We start from the raw sequence: 24691 nt of genomic DNA on the forward strand, positions 1-24691 counted from the left end.
AAGAGAACAAAATCCAGGCCAATGAAATGAAATTTTTAAGAAGTATGATAGGAAAGACAATAATTAATAATAATGTTATTGACTTTACGTCCCACAAACTACTTTTACGGTTTTCAGAGACGCCAAGGTGCCGAAATTTAGTACCACAGGAGTTCTTTTAGATGCCAGTAACCGGGCGAGTTGGCCGTGCGCGTAGAGGCGCGCGGCTGTGAGCTTGCATCCGGGAGATAGTAGGTTCGAATCCCACTATCGGCAGCCCTGAAAATGGTTTTCCGTGGTTTCCCATTTTCACACCAGGCAAATGCTGGGGCTGTACCTTAATTAAGGCCACGGCCGCTTCCTTCCAACTCCTAGGCATTTCCTATCCCATCGTCGCCATAAGACCTATCTGTGTCGGTGCGACGTAAAGCCCCTAGCAAAAAAAAAAGATGCCAGTAAATCTACCAACACGAGGCTGACATATTTAAGCACCTTCAAATACCATCGGACTGACCCAGGATGGAACCTGCCAGATGCGGTCAGAAGACCAGCACCTCAACCATCTGAGCCATTCAGCCCGGCGGAAAGACAATAAAGGACAGAGTAAGAAATGAGGACGTCAGGAAGGAAATGAGAGTGAAAAAGCTTATTGATAGAATGGAGAAGTTTAAGTCAATAATTGAGAAGAGTCCACGTGATATCTTCAAAAGATCTGTCAAGTAATTTATATTAAAAGTACAGGTTTTTCCCTCATTGAGGTCATCTTCAGCTTGCAGAAGATCATATTCCAAAATACACAACAAGTACACAACAAATAAACACTCTAAAATAATTTTTATAACACTATTGTCTTCCTTGTTTTACTTTTTAATGCACAGTTGTTGCATAGTATGTCATACTTTTCTTGATTTGTTACGCCCAACTAAGAAGCACGTTTGAACTTATTAGCACTTGTTTTTGTTTTTCTTCTCTTCCTAATATCTCTTCGTCCTCTCACTGTTTTCCTTTTTACCTTGTTCAGTCCATCTTGTATTTAGTCGAGTGGGCTTTGCAGAAAATTTGTATTTGTAAATTCTGTATTTTATTCTATGTTGAAGGATTTCTTCATTAATGCCAATTCCATTTTGGGTCTTCACTGATTTGTTTTTCCCAGTTATTGTGATTTTTCATTGATCACGCTAAGTTTGAAATTTTCTTTGTGAGCCTGTTATTATCCATTCTATACACATGACCAGCAAATTGTAATTGCCATTTCGTGATTGAATCTGTGATTTTTTCTGTAACTTGATAGATTTCATGTGATTTCTTTTTCATCCAAATTCCATTTTGCACTTTGGTCGTAAGATTTTCCTGAGGATTTTTCTTTCTTTTGAATCATCTTTATTCGAAATCTGCCACCAATTATAATACTTTCAGGTGCATAAAGTGTCATAATTTTGCCTTTTTTTATATAGTTCTTTCATTATATCTGTTCCAAGTAATTTTGGGTGGATTCAGTAGATCATTAACTGTTGTTGCCGGTCCCAAGCACGAGTAAAGGAGGAGGGTTGACGTCAGGCAGGGCATGCGGTCATAAGACTTACTGTCAAAAACCAAACAACAGCCAGAATACATCGTGAGGCAACCTCTAGGGCTCAAAACCTTACTTGTAATTTTGAGATCAACTACGGTTGATCTCCACATACGCTCGGTTCACGTTGTTTCCGATCACCCTGTATATGCAGTGCGTCAGGCTTTTTTTACGATTTGCTTCATGTTGCACCGACACAGATAGGTCATATAGCCATTATGGGATAGGAATGGGCTAGGAGTAGGAAGATAGCAGCCATGGCCATAAATAAGGTACAGCCCCAGCACTTGCCTGGTGTGAAAATGGGAAACCATCTTCAGGGCTGCCGACAGTGGGGTTTGAACTCACTATTTCTTGAATGCAAACTCACACTCACTTGCTCAAATTATTTTTGAGTGTTTACTTGTTATGCTGTGTATTTGCTGCAAGCTGGAGATTTCCCCAATGAGAGGGGAATAAACATGTACTGGTAATGAAAAGGATGGACTCTTGTCAATTATTGACTCAACTATTTACGCCAATATGGATATTAAGAATGAAGTTCATTATATGCAAGAATGGAGGAAAGTAACCTGGAAGAGGGAAGAATGCTGAAGCAGCGAGGGCACCACCCAGGCTAAGGTGGTTGAAAACGATCAAAAATAGTATTGAAGGAACCTGGATTGGAACACAGTTAACACATCGGTGATGGGCCCCGAGATTTCTTGTAGTTTCTTGGCCGACTTGTAAGTGACGGGCTACAAGAATTCTCGTTTTTATGGACCCCGTGTTTCCTTGATCGCTGCTACAATCTGGTGGTGAAATCATAAGTTTGAAATTGTGTAGTCGTGGAATAAATAGTATAAGGCAACTATTGCTCAATCACCTTCTTTTCTTTAAACCTTTCGTAACAAAATAATATCGAAAATGTTGAGCTATTCCTTGGAGCTTCAGTGCAGCTGTCAACATGGCGTGGCGCATGGATATTTGTGTTGAATCATGTGCAGACTGGTTATCAGATGTAACTAGAGACAGTGGATTAGATATTTCTAATTATGTGAGTGATCCTGACAATGCGTTTGTTCCTTCTATGTCAAATTGTGGACAACAATTTCATGTGTTGAAATACAGCAGTGACTCAGACGCACACAAATCGAGTACAGATAGCATTTGTGGTATTTAGTAGGTTTAGATACAGTCAGCAGCTTCTCAAAAGATAATCCAGTTCATAGTTTAAAAATTAGAGGTCAATATCTAGAATAGTTTTTGTGTTATATGAGTTTGAGTGCAGGCGGTCAACAGGGGGTAGTAGCCTCCATTCAGACCCGGTCACCAATGTGTTGAGGAGGAACAATGTTGCCATCAACATCCCAACCCAGCGGGAGCTGGACGGAGGGGGAGGAGGAGTAAGAGAAAGGAACAAACAAGTGATAAATGAAGGATTAGAACACAAATAAACGAGTCTAAAACAGAGCAAGGAATACTTACAGGAGCATCAAATGCCTTGTTCAAGGTGAGCATCTCGTAGAGGACACAACCTAGAGCCCACATATCACACTTCTGGTTGTACTCTTGTCCCTCGCAAAGCTCCGGAGAGAGATAGTTGGGTGTCCCCACCACTGAGCTCGCCTTGCTGCGGCTGGAGAACAAGAAATACAGTGAATACGCTGAAATAAAACACCCCTGCCCGTATTTCTTATTCAAACGAATTAAAATCAAAAGTCAAAATTGCAATAGGAATTACATCAAAAATTGAAGAATGAAGCTGCTTTTGTATAATTAGCTCAGAAAAGGTAAGGTCTGATATTTCTGAGCGTCAGGTTTATTTTTTAACTTTGATTTCAAATACATAAGGTGGGAGAATGGAATTCACAGTGGACGACCTCATGACAAAAGTGGTAAGGAAAATTGGGAAAGGAAAAGTGAAAGTGATGATGTTTGCAGGATGACTTGTTAGTCTGGGGAGAAAAGGAAGATGATATTCACGAACAGTTTGATGCATGGGAAGAGGACGTGAAACAATATGGAAAGAAATAATGCCAAAAAGAGTGAGATAGTAATCACAGGTAGAAAGAAGGAGATGGACAATGCTCGGAGGGGAACTGCTTAGAAAGGTAGAGAGTTTCAAGTACCTGGAAAGAATCATCGAGGAAAGTGGAAGTAATAAGGAAATAGTCAAGCAGGAGCATTCCTGAAAAGTGTCAGAAGCCTAGTTTGGAGCAAGGATGTCCCTCAGAGAAGCTAAAGAGTGATATACAGGACGTACTATGCAGCAGAAACTTGGCTAATGAGGCAGAGAGCCATGACTAGGATACAGGCAAGTGAAATGAAATTTCTGAGAAGCAGGATAGCAGTGACAAGATGGGATAAGATGTGAAATGAGAAGGTTAGAGATATAGTAAAAGAAGAGCCACTACAGAATAGGATAGAGGCATCTAGACACATGAAGAGAATGACAGAGGAAAGTATACCCAGGAAGATGCATGAAATGGAGATAACAGGAAAACGACCAAGAGACAGCTAGATAAAAGGAATGGAAGAGTGTGTACAGAGAAGAGGAGAGGACTGGAGTGAAGAGGGAGAAGTGGTGGGAAGACAAGAGAAGAATGACAGGCTTATGTTCCAAGAAGCAACTGGAAACTGCATGTGGTGGTGATGAAAGCCTTTCCAGTGAATTTAGCGGTCTCAGTCATGACATGTAAGGAATCATGTCAAAACTGTTATTTTAATGATTAATTTTGCAAAACTGTTAATCTACTTCAGTACCAAGGCTTCAAAATTAAAATTCTAAAAGGAATTGTAGCTGACCGATTACAATGACGAAATGGATCAGTGTTGTTCGACAGAATATTACCTTCCTGTCGCCGACCTCATTTGAGGTGTTATGCTCTGTACGAGTTGCTAATCAAAGGCTTTCCTGACTCCTACAATGAATTACAATCATTCTATCAACATTTTTCTTCATAACAATCCTATATATAAATTCTAAGAATGTCTGAAGTCTGTATTGGTAGCTCACCTTTCTAAAATTTTTGATAATCCAAAATCTCCAACCTTGATAATATGTTTCTTCCCGCACAAGAATATGTTTTTGGTGGTGAGGTCACGATGAACAACGTTGTTGGAATGGATGTGACGGAGAGCCAGCATGATTTGTGTGAACAGGTGAAGTACTTCCTGTAAACAATATCCCTGGTTACAGTAAGCAGAACTTCAAAGAGATGCAAAGGATCAAGCTGTTAAGACAAGTATTGAGGAGCGCTATTTCCACTTCCGGAAAATAAATGATTATTTCGTCCACATGCAATACAGTAGTTCAGTATTGCCACGAACAATCCTGACGAGAAAGGTGTACTGTAATTCCTTAAACGTTGTACCAAACCCGATCATGTGCCTTTTAATTTAGTGTTACATATTCTATCAACCCATGATATTCTGAGCAGACATTGGTAGCACCACATCTCAAAGGATCAAAGTTTTTTGGAAATGCTCTGTGTTAGGGTCCAGGTCTTAACACCATAAAGTAAGAGAGGGAATACTTAACACCAAAGTAAATAGAGGCAGAGCCCCAAGACCCTGTTACAGACGAGTTTACTCATTCTCTTGCCTATTCAGTCCAGGACCTGACTCGTTGGCTGAATGGTCAGCGTACTGGCATTCGGTTCAGAGGGTCCCGGGTTCGATTCCCGGCCGGGACGGGGATTTTAACCTTAATTGGTTATTTCCAATGGCCCGGGGGCTGGGTGTTTGTGCTGTCCCCAACATTCCTGCAATTCACACACCACACATAACACTGTCCTCCACCACAATAACACGCAGTTACCTACACATGGCAGATGCCGCCCACCCTCGTCGGAGGGTCTGCCTTACGAGGGCTGCACTCGGCTAGAAATAGCCACACGAAATTAAAATTAAGTCCAGGACCTAATTTCATCAGCATTGCTCCAGCTGTGATCAACAATGCAGGGGAGATACCTAAAACGTTGGACTTGCTCCAGTGATGTGACAGGTTGAATGACGTATTTGATTACAACCAATACTTTGGCTATTTTCATGTTTGATTGCCAGTGTTTCGCCTCAGTGTGCCAATATGAGCTCAACAGCTGGTCACTTGCATGGCTAAGTTCATAGAATGGAGGCCTCTATGTAGAATACTTGGAGCCACAGCTAGACCCAATGCACTATGAGAGACTTGGTCTCTTTTACATAAATTGATCCTGCTAGGCCAAGAATGATTTAGCTGGAAAATTAATAATTTGCAATAACAGATCATTTATATTGGAATTATCAATTTACTCATTCAGGACAAATATTTCAGGCTCCCTATGGGGATCAATATATATATATTATTGTAACAAAATTTTGATATTACCAAATAAAACCTGTCTTACTATTTGGTAAATTTGAACTAATTGTTGCCAACATTATGTATATCCATCTCATTGTGAGTTAAGTTTGTGTTCTTTTTACAAGATTTGTGAATGAAAATGTTTAAAATGAAAATGAATAATAAATGGTAACAGCTTAAAATGCACCACCCTAGGCGGCTGCTTCTGAATATATCTCTGGGTGTCGAGTCATGGCAAGTAATACGAGGTAAGATTGACACAGTTTACCTCTCAAAATAATGTAATTGATGCTGAGGTGCGTATTACATCTCTAACCTACCTGTTGAGCCATGAGTTTTCCCTGCCGTTCTTTAAGGTAGTCGCTCATAGTCCCTCCTGCAGCATATTCCATCACAATGTTTAAGGTCATATTTTCAATGAAACTCCCATAATAGTCTATTATCAATGGGTGAGAAAGTTTCGATATTACTTGAACTTCGTTGTGGGTCACCTGTTAGAGCAAAAATAATCACACATTATACGGGTTGATTTTATTTCACAACAACACTATGTGTTGGTTTAAAATAGATTTGAGGATGGGATTCAGGGATCATAGTCTGAGGAGAGACGTAAGAAAAATGTCGGGAAGAGTTTTCTCATTACAACTCCAAGCAAACAGTAGTGGAGTTTGGAGGGGGGCATTTAGTTTTTATTCCATTTTAGCCTCCTAAAACTAGGATTTATATAATTTTTTTATACAAACTCTTTTGTCTTATCACATAATCCATGCCTTTAATTTCTCATTGGCGGTTGCAAAGTGGGCTTCGGCTGGTCCGACGGCTCTGCACTTCGACCGGCCAATCGAGCAGAGGAGAGGTGGCCACGGCTCTACTGTGACTCTACGTCCCTGCATTCGCGAGAGGAAAAAGGCTGGTCCCCACCGCCGGCTGTCCTGAGAATGGTTTTCCATTCTCCTGCACCAAGGTATAGGCAGCAGCCGCCATCCGTCTCACATTCTTCGCACATTTCCTTCACCGTCACAAATCTCCCAGCCTAAGAGGCGTCGTCACCATCCCCTTCGGTGTAGGAATGAAAACATTTTACTAGTAATTTTAATTTCTTTACATGTAAAAAAATTACTTAGCAGAAATTTGCACAAAATGTCATTTGACACAGTTAACTGATTCGTACAGCACCACAGCAAGCAGTAGAGACTAGCTCTAAAGCGTGATTAGTGTCTGATGGCGTACAACCTTAGTTGCGTACTAAATTAGTTTTATCCACGTGCTGCAGTGTGAGTGAGAGAGGAGGAACGTTCACGATGGCTCCTGGCGACTAGGTTAAGCTGACGAGGCTTCATTTCGCTCTCAGTAGCTCAGCAGCAGTTACCCCGTCCACTACCTCCATTGCCCTACTTACCCCTCTAAGCTTGGGGCCTCATGCAGGTTTGTGCATGTAGGAAACAGTGCTATATTTTTGCCAAGGTCATGAACAATAAGGTATGATTCACCCGCCTGCCACATGCATTCGTCACTGTCACTCAGCCTCTCTCTCTCTGTGTGTGTGTGTGTTTTTTTCTATCTAGTGTGTTACTTTCTTAGTGCGTAGTCCAGCACTAAAGGGATTTTTTTATTGTGTAGTCATATTATACTTCTATTTAATTGTAACAGATTTGTAATTGTTCTTTTGATGAAATTCATTGTATAGTATTGAATCAAAATCTCAAAAAAACTATTATTACCGCAGTTGAATTGGTAAACTGTCAGCTTTTCCTACTCTGTTGAAATTTGCTCAGAGAGCATAAAAAACTTACGACTTTGTAACTGTTTCTTTTTTTTTCAATTTTGTTGTACGCACTAACACACACACACACACACACACACACACACACACACACACACACACACACACACACAAACACACACACACCGGCTCCCCACACTTCTAATTCACAATTGCTGGAATGTATGTAAAATATATGAAAGGGGATCAAATATAAACAGGACTTTTTTTTTTTTTTTTTCGTTAGGGCAATCTATGGACCATGGTGCTTGTGTTTTAGCTGTTTCTTGATGTTGTTGTCGTTTGCCACAATTCGTGTTCTTAGCAGTTGGTTTGGCAGCTGTTTTCTTGTTGGTACCCCGAGCTTTTCTGATGGCCCAGTAGTCCTTCATTTTCTGGCTAAATTCAATCTTACGTTCCTCAGACCATTTCCTGGTCTCATCTTTTGGTCTGTGGGTAACTTCTGTGAGGGATGTTACAAAGGATTTAGTTTTAAGAGTTGTATGATAGTTACTCCAATCAGCTATGCCATTTTGATTTATATGGAGTTCCAAAAGGTCCTTCTCCACTTGCTTCATCCACACGAATCCAGTAGCTTTGCCCTTGTTAGCAGCCTTGAAGATCCTATGGGGTAACCTATTTGAGTCCATTCTGGATAGGTGTCCGTAAAAAGCCAGTCGCCTTCTTCTGATGGCATCTATGAGATTTTCTTGGTGTTTATATAGCTCACGATTTGGTTGATACCATTGGCTTCCATCTGGTAAAGGTCCCACTATCCGTCTCAGAAACTTTCTTTCTTGTACCTCGAGGGCTCTACACTCTGCTGCATAGTTTCCTGCTTTGTAAATGCATTTGTCCCAGTGTATGGGCAGTTTTTTGATGCCCTCATCGCAAAAAGAACAGGGTGTATCACCAGCCAGTTGCACACAAAGTCTTCCACACTCTCGTCATCTTCAAATCATTGCCATCCTAGAGCTTCTTTAAGCGGTCCGAACAAATGAAAATCACAAGGTGATAAGACCGAGCTGTAAGGAGGACGATCAAGTGTAGACCAGTGCATTTCCTGTAGCTTGGAGACTGTTAGAACTGCAGTATGGGTCCACGCATTGTCATGGAGGAGGTTGACCTGTCAAATCTGTTGGTCTCCTCTTTTGCGGCGATATGCAACCCTCGCCTTGTTCAACAACTCGCAGTAGTAAGCAGCATTGATTGTGTGTCGCTCGTGCAAAAAAATCAATCAGAAAAATGCTCGCTGATTGAAAAAAAAAATGGTTGCAACAACCTTGCCAGCTGACAGTTGAGTCTTGGCATTCAATGATGCTGCCTCCCCTTTTCTCCGCCGCTCCTTACTAGCTTGTTTGGATTCGGGAGTGTAGTGGTGGACCTATGTTTCATTGCAGGTGACGATCCGACTCAAAATGCATCACCTTCTTCTGTAAACCTTGCTGTAAGCCTCAGACAGACCTCCAAACGTCTCAACTTCAGATTTTCGGTCAAAAGGCGAGGGACCCATCTGGAACACACTTCATAGAACTGTAGGTCGTTTGTGATGATTGCTGGGCAGCTCCCATAATGGATTCCAACTTGTTCTGCAATTTCTGATACTCTCGTCGTCAATAATGTCTTTAACCGCACGAATGTTTTCGTCTGTAATGCCGGTCCGAGGACGGCGATCATGTTTCTGATTTTCCACACGTTCTAGCCTTTCCTTGAACATTTTATGCCAGGCAAACACACGCATCCTTGACAACGTTTAATCAATGAACTGTGCAGTCAATCTCTGGCAAATTTCCGCCACTATAACTCCTTCACGAGCAAGAAATTTTATAATTATGTATTGCGCAGTGGAGGGGTGCACCTTTTGCTCCAACATTGTGAGCGTTACTGACAAAACAGCGTGAAATATCTAACAGTACGCTCACCCCACTCCTAACAGTCCTGCCTAAGCATAGCAGAAGTGCAGTGCCAGCCCCATCACCTGTTGATGTTGATCGACCTTCGTAAGCCACTGCTGCTTCCTTACCATAGTATTGGATCCAAATATATTTTGCCTCTCTGGAGGCTAACATTTGTCCAGTCCGAACATTACCAGGTAGGTCCCAGTGAGATAGGAACTATTGCGTACCTGCAAACATGATGAAGTCCTTAGAAATGCCCGCCATCACCTTATTTGAATCTTGATGCCTTAAGGGAACGTCAATATAATGTGCAGCAGGAAATACATGGAGTTGGCGGAAAGACATGATAGCCATTCCAACCCATTCGACTCGTGGTTTCATGATTGACCTTACAGTTCACTTCAGAGGCCTCTGAAACTCAACCATTGGATGTTCATAAAGATAAGTGTAACACCCACATACCAACCTTCAACTCCATACTTCAAAGCAAAATATAAATTAGCATCTATAGAATTAGTGCGTAGCCCGCCTGGTGGCCATGATTGTCAAGTCTGACACCGTTGTTAGCCAGTTCGAGTCCAATTCATCAGAATGTTAGGGTAGAAGACATGGTGGTATACAATTTATAATCACTAGATTGCACACTGAAAGCCTGGGTTCAATTCCAAACCTCTCCGTAGTATTCATATGGAGTGACGGCATATGCTGCTGTCGATGGTGATTCGTCCGTCGGATGGGGCATAAAGCTCTGAGCAGATCCCTTGGTGCTATGTGCTAGCACTGGGTTTCACCCTCTTCCTTCCAACTATCATACATCATGTCATTCATTTCATCTCATTAACTCCTCTAATGAGGTTGATGTCAGGAAGGACATCCCATCATAAAAACTCGCTACGAAGATTCATCTCACTTCACATCCAACCCCATAGAGAAATGGGAAAACGTTTGGACATACGTGTATACATACATCTAAAGAAGTAGTGAGTTGTAACTTAACACATTCACGCCCAGATCCGGGTTATTACCTAGAGCGCGTGTCCTTGCTGTGGACCGTATCTGAGTTAGCCCGGATAAGCGCCACCTTGAATTGTCTTGATTTATGAACTTCATTTTTCCATATTGATATTTACCAATCGTCACAAAAGGAAAAGAAAATTCCACCTAATCAATACATTTATTTACATGTAAAATATTACCGTACATATCTAGGACCGGTTTCGACCCTTTATAGATCATCCTCAGCTAAATCAGAATCATATTTACATTTTTATCTTATGCCTCTTAAGGACCTTCATGACATACTATTTTATACTTTCAATAAAAACTTTTCTTAAAACCTTACAAAATTACAAGTATTGTGATAAAATTACAAACTTTATCTTACTATATACATGCAATTGTGGCTGAAAGAATTCGTCTTTAAGCTTATTTAGCATTTATGATAGGTATTTTGCTTATTCTGCTGAATTAAGCCCCATTCTATAAATGTGTACCCTTATTTGAGATAAGTTTGTTTATGATCGTGAAGTTATAGCGATAAGCTATCAGTAAAATGTGATGAATAAAATTTTGTGTGTTAACTTCAATAAAATATCTTATTACATTTTTACATTAAAGTATTGAAGTATAACAATGCTTTAGGTAGACTATAAATGTGTGCTGACTACTATAAAATTTCACATAAACACACTAAAATATTTTAAAGTGTAATTATTATACATTAGAGTCTAAAATATTTGTTTGCCTTAATTTTTGCATTGTTTTATAATGAAATATTGCAACAATTTGCCTTTACATAACGTTAAATATTTAAGATGGTATATAAATATGCTATATATGGATGGCTTATAAGTCCAATTATTAAGTGTCAGTTCCTTCTTGCGCAAATTATAAGTTCCACTATGCGATGTTTATGTTTTGTGTGAAACACAAATGTCTATTAACTGAAATGTTTATTGTTTACTTCAAAAGTTTTTAACACCTAAATGTCATGTAGTGTGGCCAATGTATTTGTGACACTGGAATATATCTAAAAATATAGTTGTTGGCCTTAATTCTTGTGTTATATTTTGCACCATTTGCCTTTTACTTAAGAATTTTGATATTATTCTATGCCATATATTGGTCTTTTGAGTTCCATTTGTGAATGACAGCACTTTCCTAAATTTATAAAATGGATCGATACAATTTCAAATTCCAAGCTTTGATAAGCGTTACTTATGCACTATGTGTATGACTCAACCACTTGTTTACTGTCTTGAACATATTCTGACCTAACTTCTGTTCTGGAGTTTTCTCCCATCAAATGCCGTAAAAGTTGGTGGTTCCTTTCCTTTTTGAGGTTGGTAAAATCTGTAAGTCGAAATGAGTGAAGTGAATTAGATTTCAATTGAAGTGTGATTTAGTGTGAATATGTAAAGCCTGAAATAATGTACTTACTGCTGGGTGTTTGAGATGCGAGTTTCTTGGCCGTCTGCCACGTATTGTATCTCGTACTGATGGTTCTGGTGTTGTCTGTTGTGAGAGGGGCGGAGGCAAAAGTTAAATGTTAGGTTTTACTGCAAATATGCTATCAGCTATCTTTTGGTTTAACTTTTATTGCTGAAAAGTGGAAATAAAATTGAGCAAAATTACTGACAAAATTAAATAGACATAGCAAAAAATATACGAAAATAACTATTAAAATTGTTGAAATTAGGCCGACACTTTCACCACAAAACAGGTGCCTCTACTCATGATATATGATCCAAGTTGTGCGAATTTACAAAGCAGAGCACGTCACACAAATGCGTATGAGGTACACACACGGCCTGTGAACCTGGTGATTTTGTCCTACGAGGAAAAGGTGAAGTGACACACTACATGAAGATCTGAAACAGATAGCATTCAGAATGTCTCGCAGGAAAAACAGTGGAGATGTCCTGTAGCTGTGCAGGTCCACTGAGCCTGACTGCAGTATGATGAAATATATTAAAAGAGAGGGTGTTAATTTTCAATCCCACCTCTACCTTCAATTACTTTACCTCTTCTTCACTTTCTTCCATAGGATATACTGGTATCTGTTTTATCACTACTTGTTTGTGATCACTTAGTCGCTCGTATAAGGTGACATTTCTGCAAAGAAAGAAACACATCAGCATACATATGAGCAAAGAAGTGGAACCACAGACGATGTTATACTGTACGGAGTAGTGTCTAGACAATCAACAGGTTGTAAGTTTTACCAAGAGGAAATGTCCTCACAGTGAAAGTGATCACTCTAAGTACCTACGTGTTAACGTAAGGAACAATCTTTATTAGGATAATCACATTCACAAAGTTTTAAATAAAGGTTACAGATCTCTTTTTATGGTTAAGAGGGTATTTAGGGATTGTAGTAAGGGTGTATAAAACATATCCCACCGGGCGAGTTGGGCGTGCGGTTAAGAGCGCGCAGCTGTGAGCTTGCATCCGGGAGATAGTGGGTTCGAACCCCACTGTCGGCAGCCCTGAAGATGGTTTTCCGTGGTTTCCCATTTTCACACCAGGCAAATGCTGGGGCTGTAGCTTAATTAAGGCCACGGCCATTACCTTCCCATTCCTAGGCCTTTCCTGTCCCACCGTCGCCATAAGACCTATCTGTATCGGTCGATGTGAAACAAATAGCAAAAAAAAAAAACATATCTTGTACCAATTCTAACACATGGACTGGAAGTAGCAGCTTTGACTAGACCTGAAAAACGTTGCCTACAAGCCACTGAAATGAAGTTCCTTCATTCATGTCTCCAAAAGGCAAGGAGAAACCAAATAAAGAATGCTATTTGCTTTACGTCGCACTGACACAGATAGGTCTTGTGGCAACGATGGGAGAGGAAAGGCCTAGGAATGGGAAGGAAGTGGGCGTGATCTTAATTAAGGTACAGCCCCAGCATTTGGCTGGTGTGAAAATGGGAAACCACAGAAAACCATCTTCAGGGCTCCCAACAGTGGAATTCCAACCCACTATCTTCCAGGTGCGAGCTCACAGCTGCGCGCCCCTAACCGCATGGCCAACTTTCCCGGTAAAAATAAGGAATGAAAATATTTGGGAACAACTTCGACAAGACAAGAGTCTGTTGGAAAATCTCAGAATTAAGCAGATTATGATGGTATGGACATCTGAGAGGGATGCCTCCAAGAACATACTATGACTGGGCGAGTTGGCCGTGCGGTTAGGAGCGTGCAGCTGTGAGCTCGCATCCGGGGGATAGTGGATTCGAACCCCACTGTTGGCAGCCCTGAAGATGGTTTTCTGTGGTTTCCCATTTTCATACCAGGCAAATGCTGGGGCTGTACCTTAATTAAGGCCACGATCATAACCTTCCCATTCCTAGGCTTTTCCTTTTCCATGGTCGCCATAGGACCTATCTGTGTTGGTGCGACATAAAACAGATAGCAAAAAAAAAGAACATACTATGGAAGGAATGTTGTTGGTAACAGCCCCAGAGGAAACCTTGGTGATAGTTGGGAAAAGCAAATTTTCCAAAGACCTTCCAAAACATGATGTAAATACATACATTATCAGTACAGACCGATATGCCTTTCAGTGTTCAGTCTGCAAGCCTCTGTGAATTTAATGAACGTCACCCTCTATTAGCAACTAGTGCTGTGGTTTCATTCAGTTCTATACCTCTTATCTTTAAATCATTAGAAACTGAGCCTAACAATCATCATCTTCGTCTCCCTCTATTTCTCTTACCCTCCATACCAGAGTCCATTATTCTCCTAGGTAACCTATCCTCCTCAATTTGCCTCACACGACCCCACCACCGAAGCCGGTTTATGCGTACAGCTCCATCCATCGAGTTCATTCCTAACTTAGCCTTTATTTCCTCATTCCGAGTACCCCCTGCAATTGTTCCCACCTGTTTGTACCAGCAATCATTCTCGCTACTTTCATGTCTGTTACTTCTAACTTATAAATAAGATATCCTGAATCCACCCAGCTTTCGCTCCCGTAAAGCAAAGTTGGTCTGAAAACAGACTGATGTAAAGATAGTTTCACCTGGCAGCTGACTTCCTTCTTACTGATCACTGTTGATCACAATAATGTAAATTGATAGGGAAAAAAATTTAAAGAAGAATATCAGCTGGGGAACAGAACGAACTGGAAGAAGTTTATAATAAGCTTGCTGGAGTGGATAATTGATATTAGAATATGGTTTCAGTGTGTGGGAGCCTTACCAGGATTACCGGATTCGAGAACTGGAAAATATCCAAAGGAAAACAGCACGATTTGTTCCATCACAGCCTAATTAAAGTTTATCATTTTCATATTCCGTATTGATGACATTATAATTATATAATTATTGTAGACAAATGAAGAAATCCAATGAATCAATACAATATAAAATTCATAATTCAATTCATTTTAATGATGGTAATTAACAGGCATACTAGGAAATGAGAGGAGGGCTAGTTTTCCGTTGCTTTCGTCACCGCTCCTATTACATATCAGGCTGACAAGCCAACTGAAATGCACATGCTAACCGACCATATGAGTGACAGTTTCACATCAGTCATAACGGGGATTGGTTGCATAACAAATGGCATTACTAGCATTTCCCGTACCTCAGTCACTTTCATGTTGTCAAAGGCAGGGATAAGAATGGACCAAAACAGAGCAGTAAGATCTGGAAGGCAAGAGGAGATATCAAATAAAACAGGACCTGAATGGAATGAAGCAAAGCCCAAGAGGAACTGCACCTGGGCACTAGGAGACAATTAAATCATGAGGAATAAGAGAGGTCAATGACAGTAACTTGGGGTATTTGTTCTAGGTCATACCAGATAACAAAGCACACTGTGACTGACCATGGGCATATTTAGTGGGCTACCAACAGTAGCCCTAGAACTTTACAAATATAATTTAAATTCCTTTAAAGAAAGAACTTTTCCAGTTTAATATATTTTAATGATAGACTGTGCATTTCTTGAAATTTTACGCAGTATAGATACATCCTTAGTTTCACACTGAAAGTTTCAGGTGACACAAGGATGGGAAGGAAGCAACTGTGGCCTTAATTAAAGTACAGCCCCAGCATTTGCCTGCATGAAAATGGGAAACTTCGAGAAACCATCTTCAGGGTTGCCAATGGTGGGATTCAAACCCATCATCTCCCAAATGCAAGAGTTTCATCCTTTGCTTCCTCACGGAATGATTTGCAAACGTGGCAGTATTGAAGTAACTGCCCATCTCAGCAGTATAGTGGACTGCTAGGCTAGGGTAGTTGCCAATGAGCTTACCGGTTTCTTAGCAAAGCAGTAGCGACCAGTGCTTTCAGCAAGCATGTGAGTGTGTTCTAGTACTTTAAATTTGTGATTTATGGAGGTGTATGCAACTGCATTTAGGTGTGGTGATTGCAACATCCAGGAGCCTGGGCATGGCACAGAGAAGAAAAAAAGATGATGATGGATGATGATGGTGATGATGATGATGTGATATTGTGAAAAAATGACAAAGAAAGCTTCTAGAGGTTTATTCTGTGCCAATGACTGGATAAGAAAGTTTCTGTTATGTGCCTTTTAACTACTGTTCATATGGCGAGAAAATTAAAAGTGCGAACGTGGAAAGACCAACTCTTGAGTCATGGTTGTTCTTGGAGTATGTACATCATTTCACATCATCTTCATATTATGGTAAATGGAATTGTTATGTTGTAGTTCAAACTAATTTTGCCAACCATTTGTGTTCTTATAACTTTCAAAGTGATTTGCCAGTAGACCGCCAACACTCTTATTATAACCCCAATAAGCAATTTCTTGTCCATTTTCCACAAGACCATTCTATTGGGCAATGTGTAGGGCTTCTTATTTATCCAACTGTAAGTCAATTCTTGTACAGTGAAACTTCTCTAATGGACACATCTAAATTATGAACATTTTAAATTCCCAGGCATAAATACAATACATAGTTTAACGGCAATATAACTTCTCAACAATGATCACAGACACTGGAAACTACCCCCTTAACACAATTAAACTTCTTAATAAATGACAGCTATAAAGAAACAGGTTGCATTTGACACAATAATACACAGTATTTTGAAGTAATGTGCATTGCTTCGTGTTACTACCAAATGTTTTTCTTGTGATCACAAGTCTAAAGATTGGACTTTTCCCCTAACCAATACTTAAAACATTTTCACATTGCAGTACCGCTTTCTACCCTATGTGTGGGTCATCTTCAGCTGCTGAAGATCCTTGATCTTATTACAAATAACATATAATATTAAAACATTACTTGTTCTAATTCTAAATGACTCATTCTAAATTACATTAATGCGTTGTAGTATTAAAATATGCTTGGAAGAGGAATTTAAAAGTCTAAAATTGTTCACCAGTTTGTTATAATGTCACTGATCTTGATGTTCAATCACATACTCATTCAATTACAGTATTACAATGTTGATACTCTTATTTTAAGTTTTAAAAATGTCTTATTATTAAGTTAAAAAGGTACTGTATTTTGTAAAACTTGCATCAGTAGGAAGTTTAGTAATAAAGTATCATATATCTTGATGTACTTGTACAATAAAACAGGTGCGATTCGCATGTTTTGAGCGGATAAATTTAAAATCTTCTTGTGGTTTGCTCAGGGTCAACTTGTCTGGGTTTGATATTCCATTTTCTAAAGTGAGAATGTTCCCTTTTTCATAATTGCAATCTGTTGGACTGTGTCAGATTATTTGCTGTCTGGGGCTCTCATTTGGGTGATTGTCGGGAGCACGCCGTGCACACAGTACTTAATAATAAGACATTTTAAAAACTTAAAATAAGAGTATCAACATTGAAATACTGTAATCAAATGAATGAGTATGTGATTGAACATCAAGATCAGTGACATTATAACAAACTGGTGAACAATTTTAGACTTTTAAATTTCTCTTCCAAGCATATTTTAATACTACAACGCATTAATGTAATTTAGAATGAGTCATTTAGAATTAGAACAAGTAATGTTTTAATATTATATGTTGTCTTTAATAAGATCAAAGTTCTTCAGCAGCTGAAGATGACCCACACATGGGGTCGAAACCGGTACTGCAATGTAAAAATGTTTTAAGTACCTTATAATAAATAATAGTATTGATTAGGTGGAAAATCAAATCTTTATACTTTGATCATTGGAATTATCAATATGGAAAATGAAGTTAATAGATTATGAAATGTATTTCTTTTTAAGAGTATTTTTTGTAGTTATCTTCAGAAGTGTGTGTCACATATTTTACGATATCAGAGAAACACAAATGACTGACTTTAAAGGAAAAAGTTGAATTCATGAACATCAACTAAGAAGCGATTTTTACTTTTCTTTTTGAGACATGGTGCTATTGGAAAAACACGGATCAGTAACATTTAAAGAAACAAAAGTAACATCCTTCAATTGTGGCCTGGAAATAAAAACGCTCATTTCCCAATACACTGGACTTGAAAGTTGACAACTCATCGAGCTCGTAGCAACAACATGTTTTTGAGTGGATCTCTTCTCCGTGAATTAGAGTACCGTGAGTTTAAAGCATTTGTGAGCTGGGCTTGAAGAGTTCAGGATTAGGCATGACATATTTTCAAAATGTCTGTGGCAAATCATTTTCAGAGTGGAAAGAGACACTTTCTTTTCTTAATAACGGACATTTATTGTCACCCCAGGCGTGTCCATTATTGAGAAGTTTTGCTGTATTTCATAAATTTGCAAGTCATGCTACTGCAAACGAGTCTTTGATTTGTTGTATTTATGGAAGTGAATTATTGTTAGAATAGTCTTCCTCTGACTACACATTAGCTTTGTAAAGATCAATGGTAGCCCAGATCCTCAAACCAATAAACGCCACTGTGATTGTAAATTGTAGCCTACTAAATCTCATTTCAACAGTTTGAAGCATTATCATACTGCCTATATTTTATTATTGGATTCTCCCTACAAAGGAGGATACAGTCTCTACCAAGAGTTCAATTAATATGAACCTATCCAAAAACTAAAGAACTTTTGAAGGATGAAATAATGGCCGTCCACTAAACTGGGAGGCTGAGGCATGTCAGATGCCAGATAGGCCTATAAGAATTAAAAAGCAAATAAAACTGTTTCTATACCACACTGTAAATATTTCCTTTCTAACCTTAATTATGTATGTAAAATATTTTGTAATTGTATCTGTACATTATCACAATAGCAACCCATAAATAGTAAAGAAATGAAATATTTTATAATACTGTAGAGTGGTACAATTGCTACATAAACATTTTAAAATATATACAGTCACTCCCATAAATATTTGGCCACTGATAAAATCCGCAAAAAAGTTATGACAATAATGCAACCATGAGCAGAATCTGAAACCAAATGTGTCCAAGTAATGGAACTTCATGTGGTTGCTCATGTCGAAGAGGAATTGTGGAGCACTGATGCACATTATGCTGCAAAAGAAAGGACGTTGTGCACATGGGTGAAATGACATGCTTCAAATATGTTTGGTCATAACGGAAAGGCCGGGATTGCCACTGTGTTCGTTGACAGCAACAGGGCAGATAGGGTTGCAATACTTTCAATTCAGTAGTGCGGTGTCACAAGACGCATCGTGCCAAAGTCATTTGCTGCAGTGTTGCAAGCTGGTATCAAAGTGGGTGCAAAAGATAACACAATACCACGTTGAAGAACGCCAGCTCGTGATATTCCATCATGCATAGAAAGATATTGCAGATGCTTAACATAAGCAGAACAACAATTGGAAATATAATAAGACGATTCAGAAATGAAGACAGGATTAATTCAGTTCCCCAGACATGCAGACCAAGAAGGCTGACAGAATGAGAGGAGCGGTTTATGCTTCGGAATGGGAAACAAAATCCCAAAATTAGTACTCCAAAACTGGCAGCAGCTGTTTTAGAGGGGTGTGGAAAGAATGTGGGTACTGAAACCGTGCGAAGAAATGAGTTCTTTGGAAGAAGCGCTAACAGGAAACCATATATTAGTGCGGTAAATAAAAACAAGCGGCTAGAGCTCGCAAAAACCTACATAAGCAAACCCAGTGCTTAGTGGGAGTATGTGTTATTTGTTGATGAGTCAAAGTTCAATGTCTTTGGGTCTCATGGAAAGCAATTGGAGTGGCGGAAATGTCATGAGGAACTGAGAACAAGCAATTTACAAGCAATGGTAAAAAATGGTGGAAGATGTGCAATGGTGTAGGGATGTGTTGCATCGAACGTGATTGGTGCACTGAGTTTCACTGAACATACTTTGACAAAAGAGGGCTATTTGGCTATCCTCAAAAACAATTTGCGACAGTCTGCAGAACAACTTGATATACAGCGTACTTTCAAGTTCTACAAAGATAACGACTCCAAGCACAAGTTGTAACTTGTCAGGCAGTGGCTACTGTACAACTGCCCAAGGTTTTGGAGACTCCACCACAATCATCTGACCTGAACGTCATTGAGAATGTGAGGAGTAAAATGAAGGCAGCTTTGTAATAGTGGTGGCCAAGTTCCCTCACAGACTTGAAGAGGAGACTGCTACAAGAATGGGAGGCCCTGATTATTCTCAAGAAAGTTATCGCCAATACGCCGAATCAACTGGAAGAGGTCATAAAACATCAAGGTGGACCTACAAAGTACTGAATGTGTAACAGTGTTGTGAATTATGCAAGTTTATGTTGCTTCTTGTATAGTGGCCGAATATTTTGAGGCAGCATTAGAATTATTGCTTTTATTTAACGTACGACAGATGGCGTACTAATGACTGTCAGAAGAGTTTGACTTAACATCACAATGTTTGTAGAATGTGTTGTTATGTTTTCCTACATGTTTCGCTGTATTGTACGTTATCATTATAGTGTAAGAATAACTACCCCAATAAAAGTGTGTCAAAAATCAGAGTGACCGAATATTTATGGGAGTACCTGTTCATTTTACTGAATTTATGGCATGAGATATCCATCATGTAGCCTCAACCATGATAAGATTAAAATGTCGTCTCACAAAATCTAGAAATAGTTTGTAAACTGACAGCTAAGGATTGTCTGGTATGGATCCTACTACAGTATGTCGGTTCAATTTGACGAGTTTCCAAATTTCTAACTTCAGTAGTTCGAAACTTAGGCGATGCGGCTACAAAATTCGGATAACAATTCCCCGTAAATTAGTGATGCATATCATTCGTGACTGATTTACGGCATGTTAGGGTTGAAGTTACCATTTTCCGTATCTTTGACTTAGTTTTTGACCATTGAGAAGAAAGAACATTTCTTCACAAGACTTTGGCAAATTAAATTGCGCATTAAAATTGACATTAAAAATGTATGGATATTTTAAAAGTACACGATTTTAGAGGGAAAATTTCCTTCAATGGAAATGGGAAGCGCCATTTTCTATTCGTTGCCCTGGCTTTCCTCGTTGCCTCGTATGCTCGTAAAGGCAACTTCTAGGCTAAATCTAGAACTTCAATTGCATCTATGCGCGGCGGTGACGAATCTCAGAAACTTGCAACTCCTTTGATGACGACGGCGAAATTTTCAAAACAATGTCAGTTGAAATATTCACAACGAAAAATTCCATGATAAGGACTCTAAAAAAAAAGCAATATTGGAAAGGTGAAAAAACCTGTAGCTTACTCTTTATTTACTTAGTATTTTTTTTTTTTTTTAAGACAACAGATCGCCAAAATATCAAGTGGACATTGTACCTTTTCGCAAAGTTTTAAGCGCCACGTTTGAAACTCGACTCTTCCACTACTAAAAAATTGTTTCGCAACATTAAGTCCAAATATCGAGTTTTATTTACCTACTCTGTTGCAAGACCGACTTGTCTATTGTGAGGAATCACTATCAATTGTCACTCATTACAAAATAGTGGATTTGAACACGAAATCGCTCATTGCGTAGCAGGCATTGGGTGTACAGCCGGAAGAAAATATCAATGCCCGTTCCTACCAGCAGTGTCATGTGAGAGATTCTTACTTTCCGAATTTGGAAGTGATTATTTAAATAATTAAATAAACAGTAACTGGATTCGAAAACGTCTTCCAGGAGAGAGAAAAGTCAAGAAAAGGACACAAGTTCCAAATTTACGATCAGTTCTGTTGTTAACCACTACTTAAGATCCTCATCCGTCAGTTCAAATCCTCAATTCGAACCCCAACGTCTGAGGTTTCAATACCAGCAACTGATGAATTAATTTACACATTTAGTTCAAATTCCTAGTCTAAATTACAGGACATCATCTGCACACAAACATGGCAATTATGTTTCTAGTATGCGAACGGGTTAGACAGTCACACAATAAACTACGGCATCCTAAAATGATATTATTATTATTATTATGGCATGTTGCCCTCAGTACCGATTTCGTATCATTTTTAGTACTACGAGTATAGAAATAATTAAAAAAGAAGTATTCGGAGAAATACGGGCAATTCGGTTGGACATGTTCTATAAATAATAAAGCCGTGAACAGCGCTTTACGAAACTATGAAAAATTAAAGTTCTGACCCAAACGCTCCTCTGCCAATTGATCGCAAGAGGCGATAATTGTCCATTTCCAAACACTGTGCAATGTGCTAATGTATCACGGCCGACTGTTTCATTTGTTTCTGTCACGTCTAAGCAGCATTCTCTATAATTGGTAATACATATAGGCTTAATAACATTTTCGTGAAGTTGGATAGTTTATTATGGTTACGCCGCACGATCTTCAAGCTTAAACTGCAGTGTTGCCAATATGGAAACTATGATCTAGAAATTATGTCTGAACACAAACGCACTTACATGAAAATATATTCATGTGAAAATATGTAGAATACGTAGCAAGAGAATATTATATTTTCCTGGACGCATATTTCGTCTATGAATAGTTTATTCAGTCCTAAAATAATATGATATGTTGGTAAAATTGTATCATTCCAAGCAACCCGCAGGCCTGTCGTTTTGTGTTCTCCATAAAATGTCATATTTGTATATTATAAATTACGGCTTCTTACTACGATGAGTATAGAATGGAGAGAATGGTGTCGTTTATGTGCAAAACCTGTTGGAAATGGTTGTCCACCCTTTGAAAACACCGATCAGTTCTTGAGGGAGAAAATTTTTAAATATCTTTCGATATCGGTAAGTTCGGAAGGTCTATAGGATGTGTCAAAAATTTCTCTCTCCCTCCAGCCTCCATTTTACTTGACGAAATGTATACGCTTATATCTTCGTTATTGAAAGTATAAATATGTGTACAAAAATGCATTTTGGATTATAGTCTTCAAAAACCGATTGGCTGAACAATGCAATAATATGTTTATTAATCCTATCACACCCCTCTTATATGTTTGTTTTGAATGTTATTTGTGTACTATTGTTTGTTACATACTGTACATTCGTGTGTGCTATTCGGCGTTCAATATGACAATTTAACAAAAATGTTCTTAATTGTAAGTGAAGTAAATTGGTAACATTTTTACTTACTAGGTTGATAATCAAGATGAACTACCACAAACAGTGTGCGAGTCATGTTCTGAAAGAATATCATCCTTTGATCGGTATGCTGATCAGTGTTTAGTAGTTCAAGCAATGTTTCGGGAGATGAAGGAACAGTGTGATGATAAAGACTCCAAGGTTGGACTGATTCGAGAGGAATTTTTACAGGAAAATGAGCAGAAAAGCAATGATGAGGAGGTAAGTAAAGCACGTATTTTAGCGTTGAATGAGTATTGATGCATTATTCGTGTGACCAACTGCCGAAAAAATGTTCAGCTCGTGAAACATTGCAACTGAGTGGAACTGACACTTTAGCCCATTGGATATGATTGAGGGGTACCTTTCTTGTCATAGTGGTGAACTGCTGTATCACAACAATAATCTAGTCTATTTCTCTATATAGTGTGAACATTATTGTGATGTTATTAGTTATTCCAGTTGGAAGGATTTCACATGAATATTCATTAAGTTGTAATTTAATTGTTTAACTATTTGATCTACTCATCAAGTTAGTCTGTCACATTTTTTAATTCTAGCATTCTTAAGTGGACGTAGTGGTTTACAGTGTGCCAAAGAATGTATGGTAGGGAGGTACATATTAGGTGGTATCAGATCCCCAGAGTCTCACATCTGTTGCATGTTTGCTGCCTACAAAACAAAGTTGTGATGTTTCTTTTAGCCAGGATAAATTTGTGAGAACTGCTTTACCTTCTTTGCTTATTTGTTCAGTTACATAACACATTATACTCCATTTCAAATACTACTCTGGGGGTGGGGTTGTATACAGCACAGTGAGCAGTATCAGTGGTACTTGATATATTTTTCACCTTGTTTCCTCTCTGAAGAGTGTGTTATTTGGATAAAATGGGAAAGTGCTGATGGTACCTTCCCATGGAAAACTGGCACTGAGTAGTTCAGAGGAACTTCATTTATGCAGACTCAGTGAGTTAGAAATAATTTATGTTTTTTGCCTTAATAAATGAGGAAGAAGAGAATAAAGTTAAACTCCCAGTTGGTGGGTGCCAATTCAGTGTTGTGATGAATGCTTGGTAACTTTTGTTTCAATGTGTGTTTAATTTACCACCATCGATCTGTTTATTTGCTGAGTAAAGCGAGGCATGAGGGGTCAGACTACATTCGAGCGTTTGTATACGTTCAAATATACCGAGCGAGTTGGCTGTGTTGTCTAACACTGTCGTGTGTGATGTCTTTGCTCACTTAAGTTCTTCGGTGTCATTTTATTGATTTTTCTCATTCGATGTAATTAATAATAATAATAATAATAATGTTATTTGCTTTACGTCCCACTAACTACTTTTATGGTCTTCGGAGACGCCAAGGTGCTGGAATTTAGTCCCACAGGAGTTCTTTTACGTGCCAGTAAATCTACTGACACGAGGCTGTCGTATTTGAGCACCTTCAAATACCACCGGACTGAGCCAGGATCGAACCTGCCAAGTTGGTGTTAGACGGCCAGCGCCTTAACCATCTGAGCCACTCAGCCCGGCGATGTAATATGAAGGGCTGTCACTTCATGTGTCCTAACTGATTCATTAAACGATTTATTGGTCCAGGGATCATGCTATTTTTCTTTCAACAAAATACTCGCACTGGACATATGGACAATCATAATGAGAATTCACAGAGATAGCACTCCTGTTCCTCAGTGTCAGCCCTGGACCT

General features: G+C 39.0%; 2 protein-coding genes across 2 annotated transcripts in view; one reads left to right on the top strand and one right to left on the bottom strand.

Annotated features, from left to right (window-relative positions):
- The window catches only part of niki (nimA-like kinase), a 73427-nt gene extending 51275 nt beyond the window's left edge, over positions 1-22152 (bottom strand). The window contains exons 1-5 of the mRNA XM_068229492.1: positions 22037-22152; positions 12560-12650; positions 6197-6367; positions 4548-4705; positions 3017-3167 (exon numbers count right to left, since the gene is read on the bottom strand). Coding sequence (XP_068085593.1) covers positions 3017-3167; positions 4548-4705; positions 6197-6367; positions 12560-12650; positions 22037-22083 — 618 coding nt within the window. The 5' untranslated portion in view covers positions 22084-22152. The remainder of the gene's footprint in view (positions 1-3016; positions 3168-4547; positions 4706-6196; positions 6368-12559; positions 12651-22036) is intronic.
- A 376-nt stretch (positions 22153-22528) lies between these two features.
- The window catches only part of LOC136882236 (uncharacterized), a 65040-nt gene continuing 62877 nt past the window's right edge, over positions 22529-24691 (top strand). The window contains exons 1-2 of the mRNA XM_067154791.2: positions 22529-22651; positions 23000-23206. Coding sequence (XP_067010892.2) covers positions 22529-22651; positions 23000-23206 — 330 coding nt within the window. The remainder of the gene's footprint in view (positions 22652-22999; positions 23207-24691) is intronic.

Source organism: Anabrus simplex, chromosome 10 (assembly GCF_040414725.1).
Source record: "Anabrus simplex isolate iqAnaSimp1 chromosome 10, ASM4041472v1, whole genome shotgun sequence".
Classification (NCBI taxonomy): Eukaryota; Metazoa; Arthropoda; class Insecta; order Orthoptera; family Tettigoniidae; genus Anabrus; species Anabrus simplex.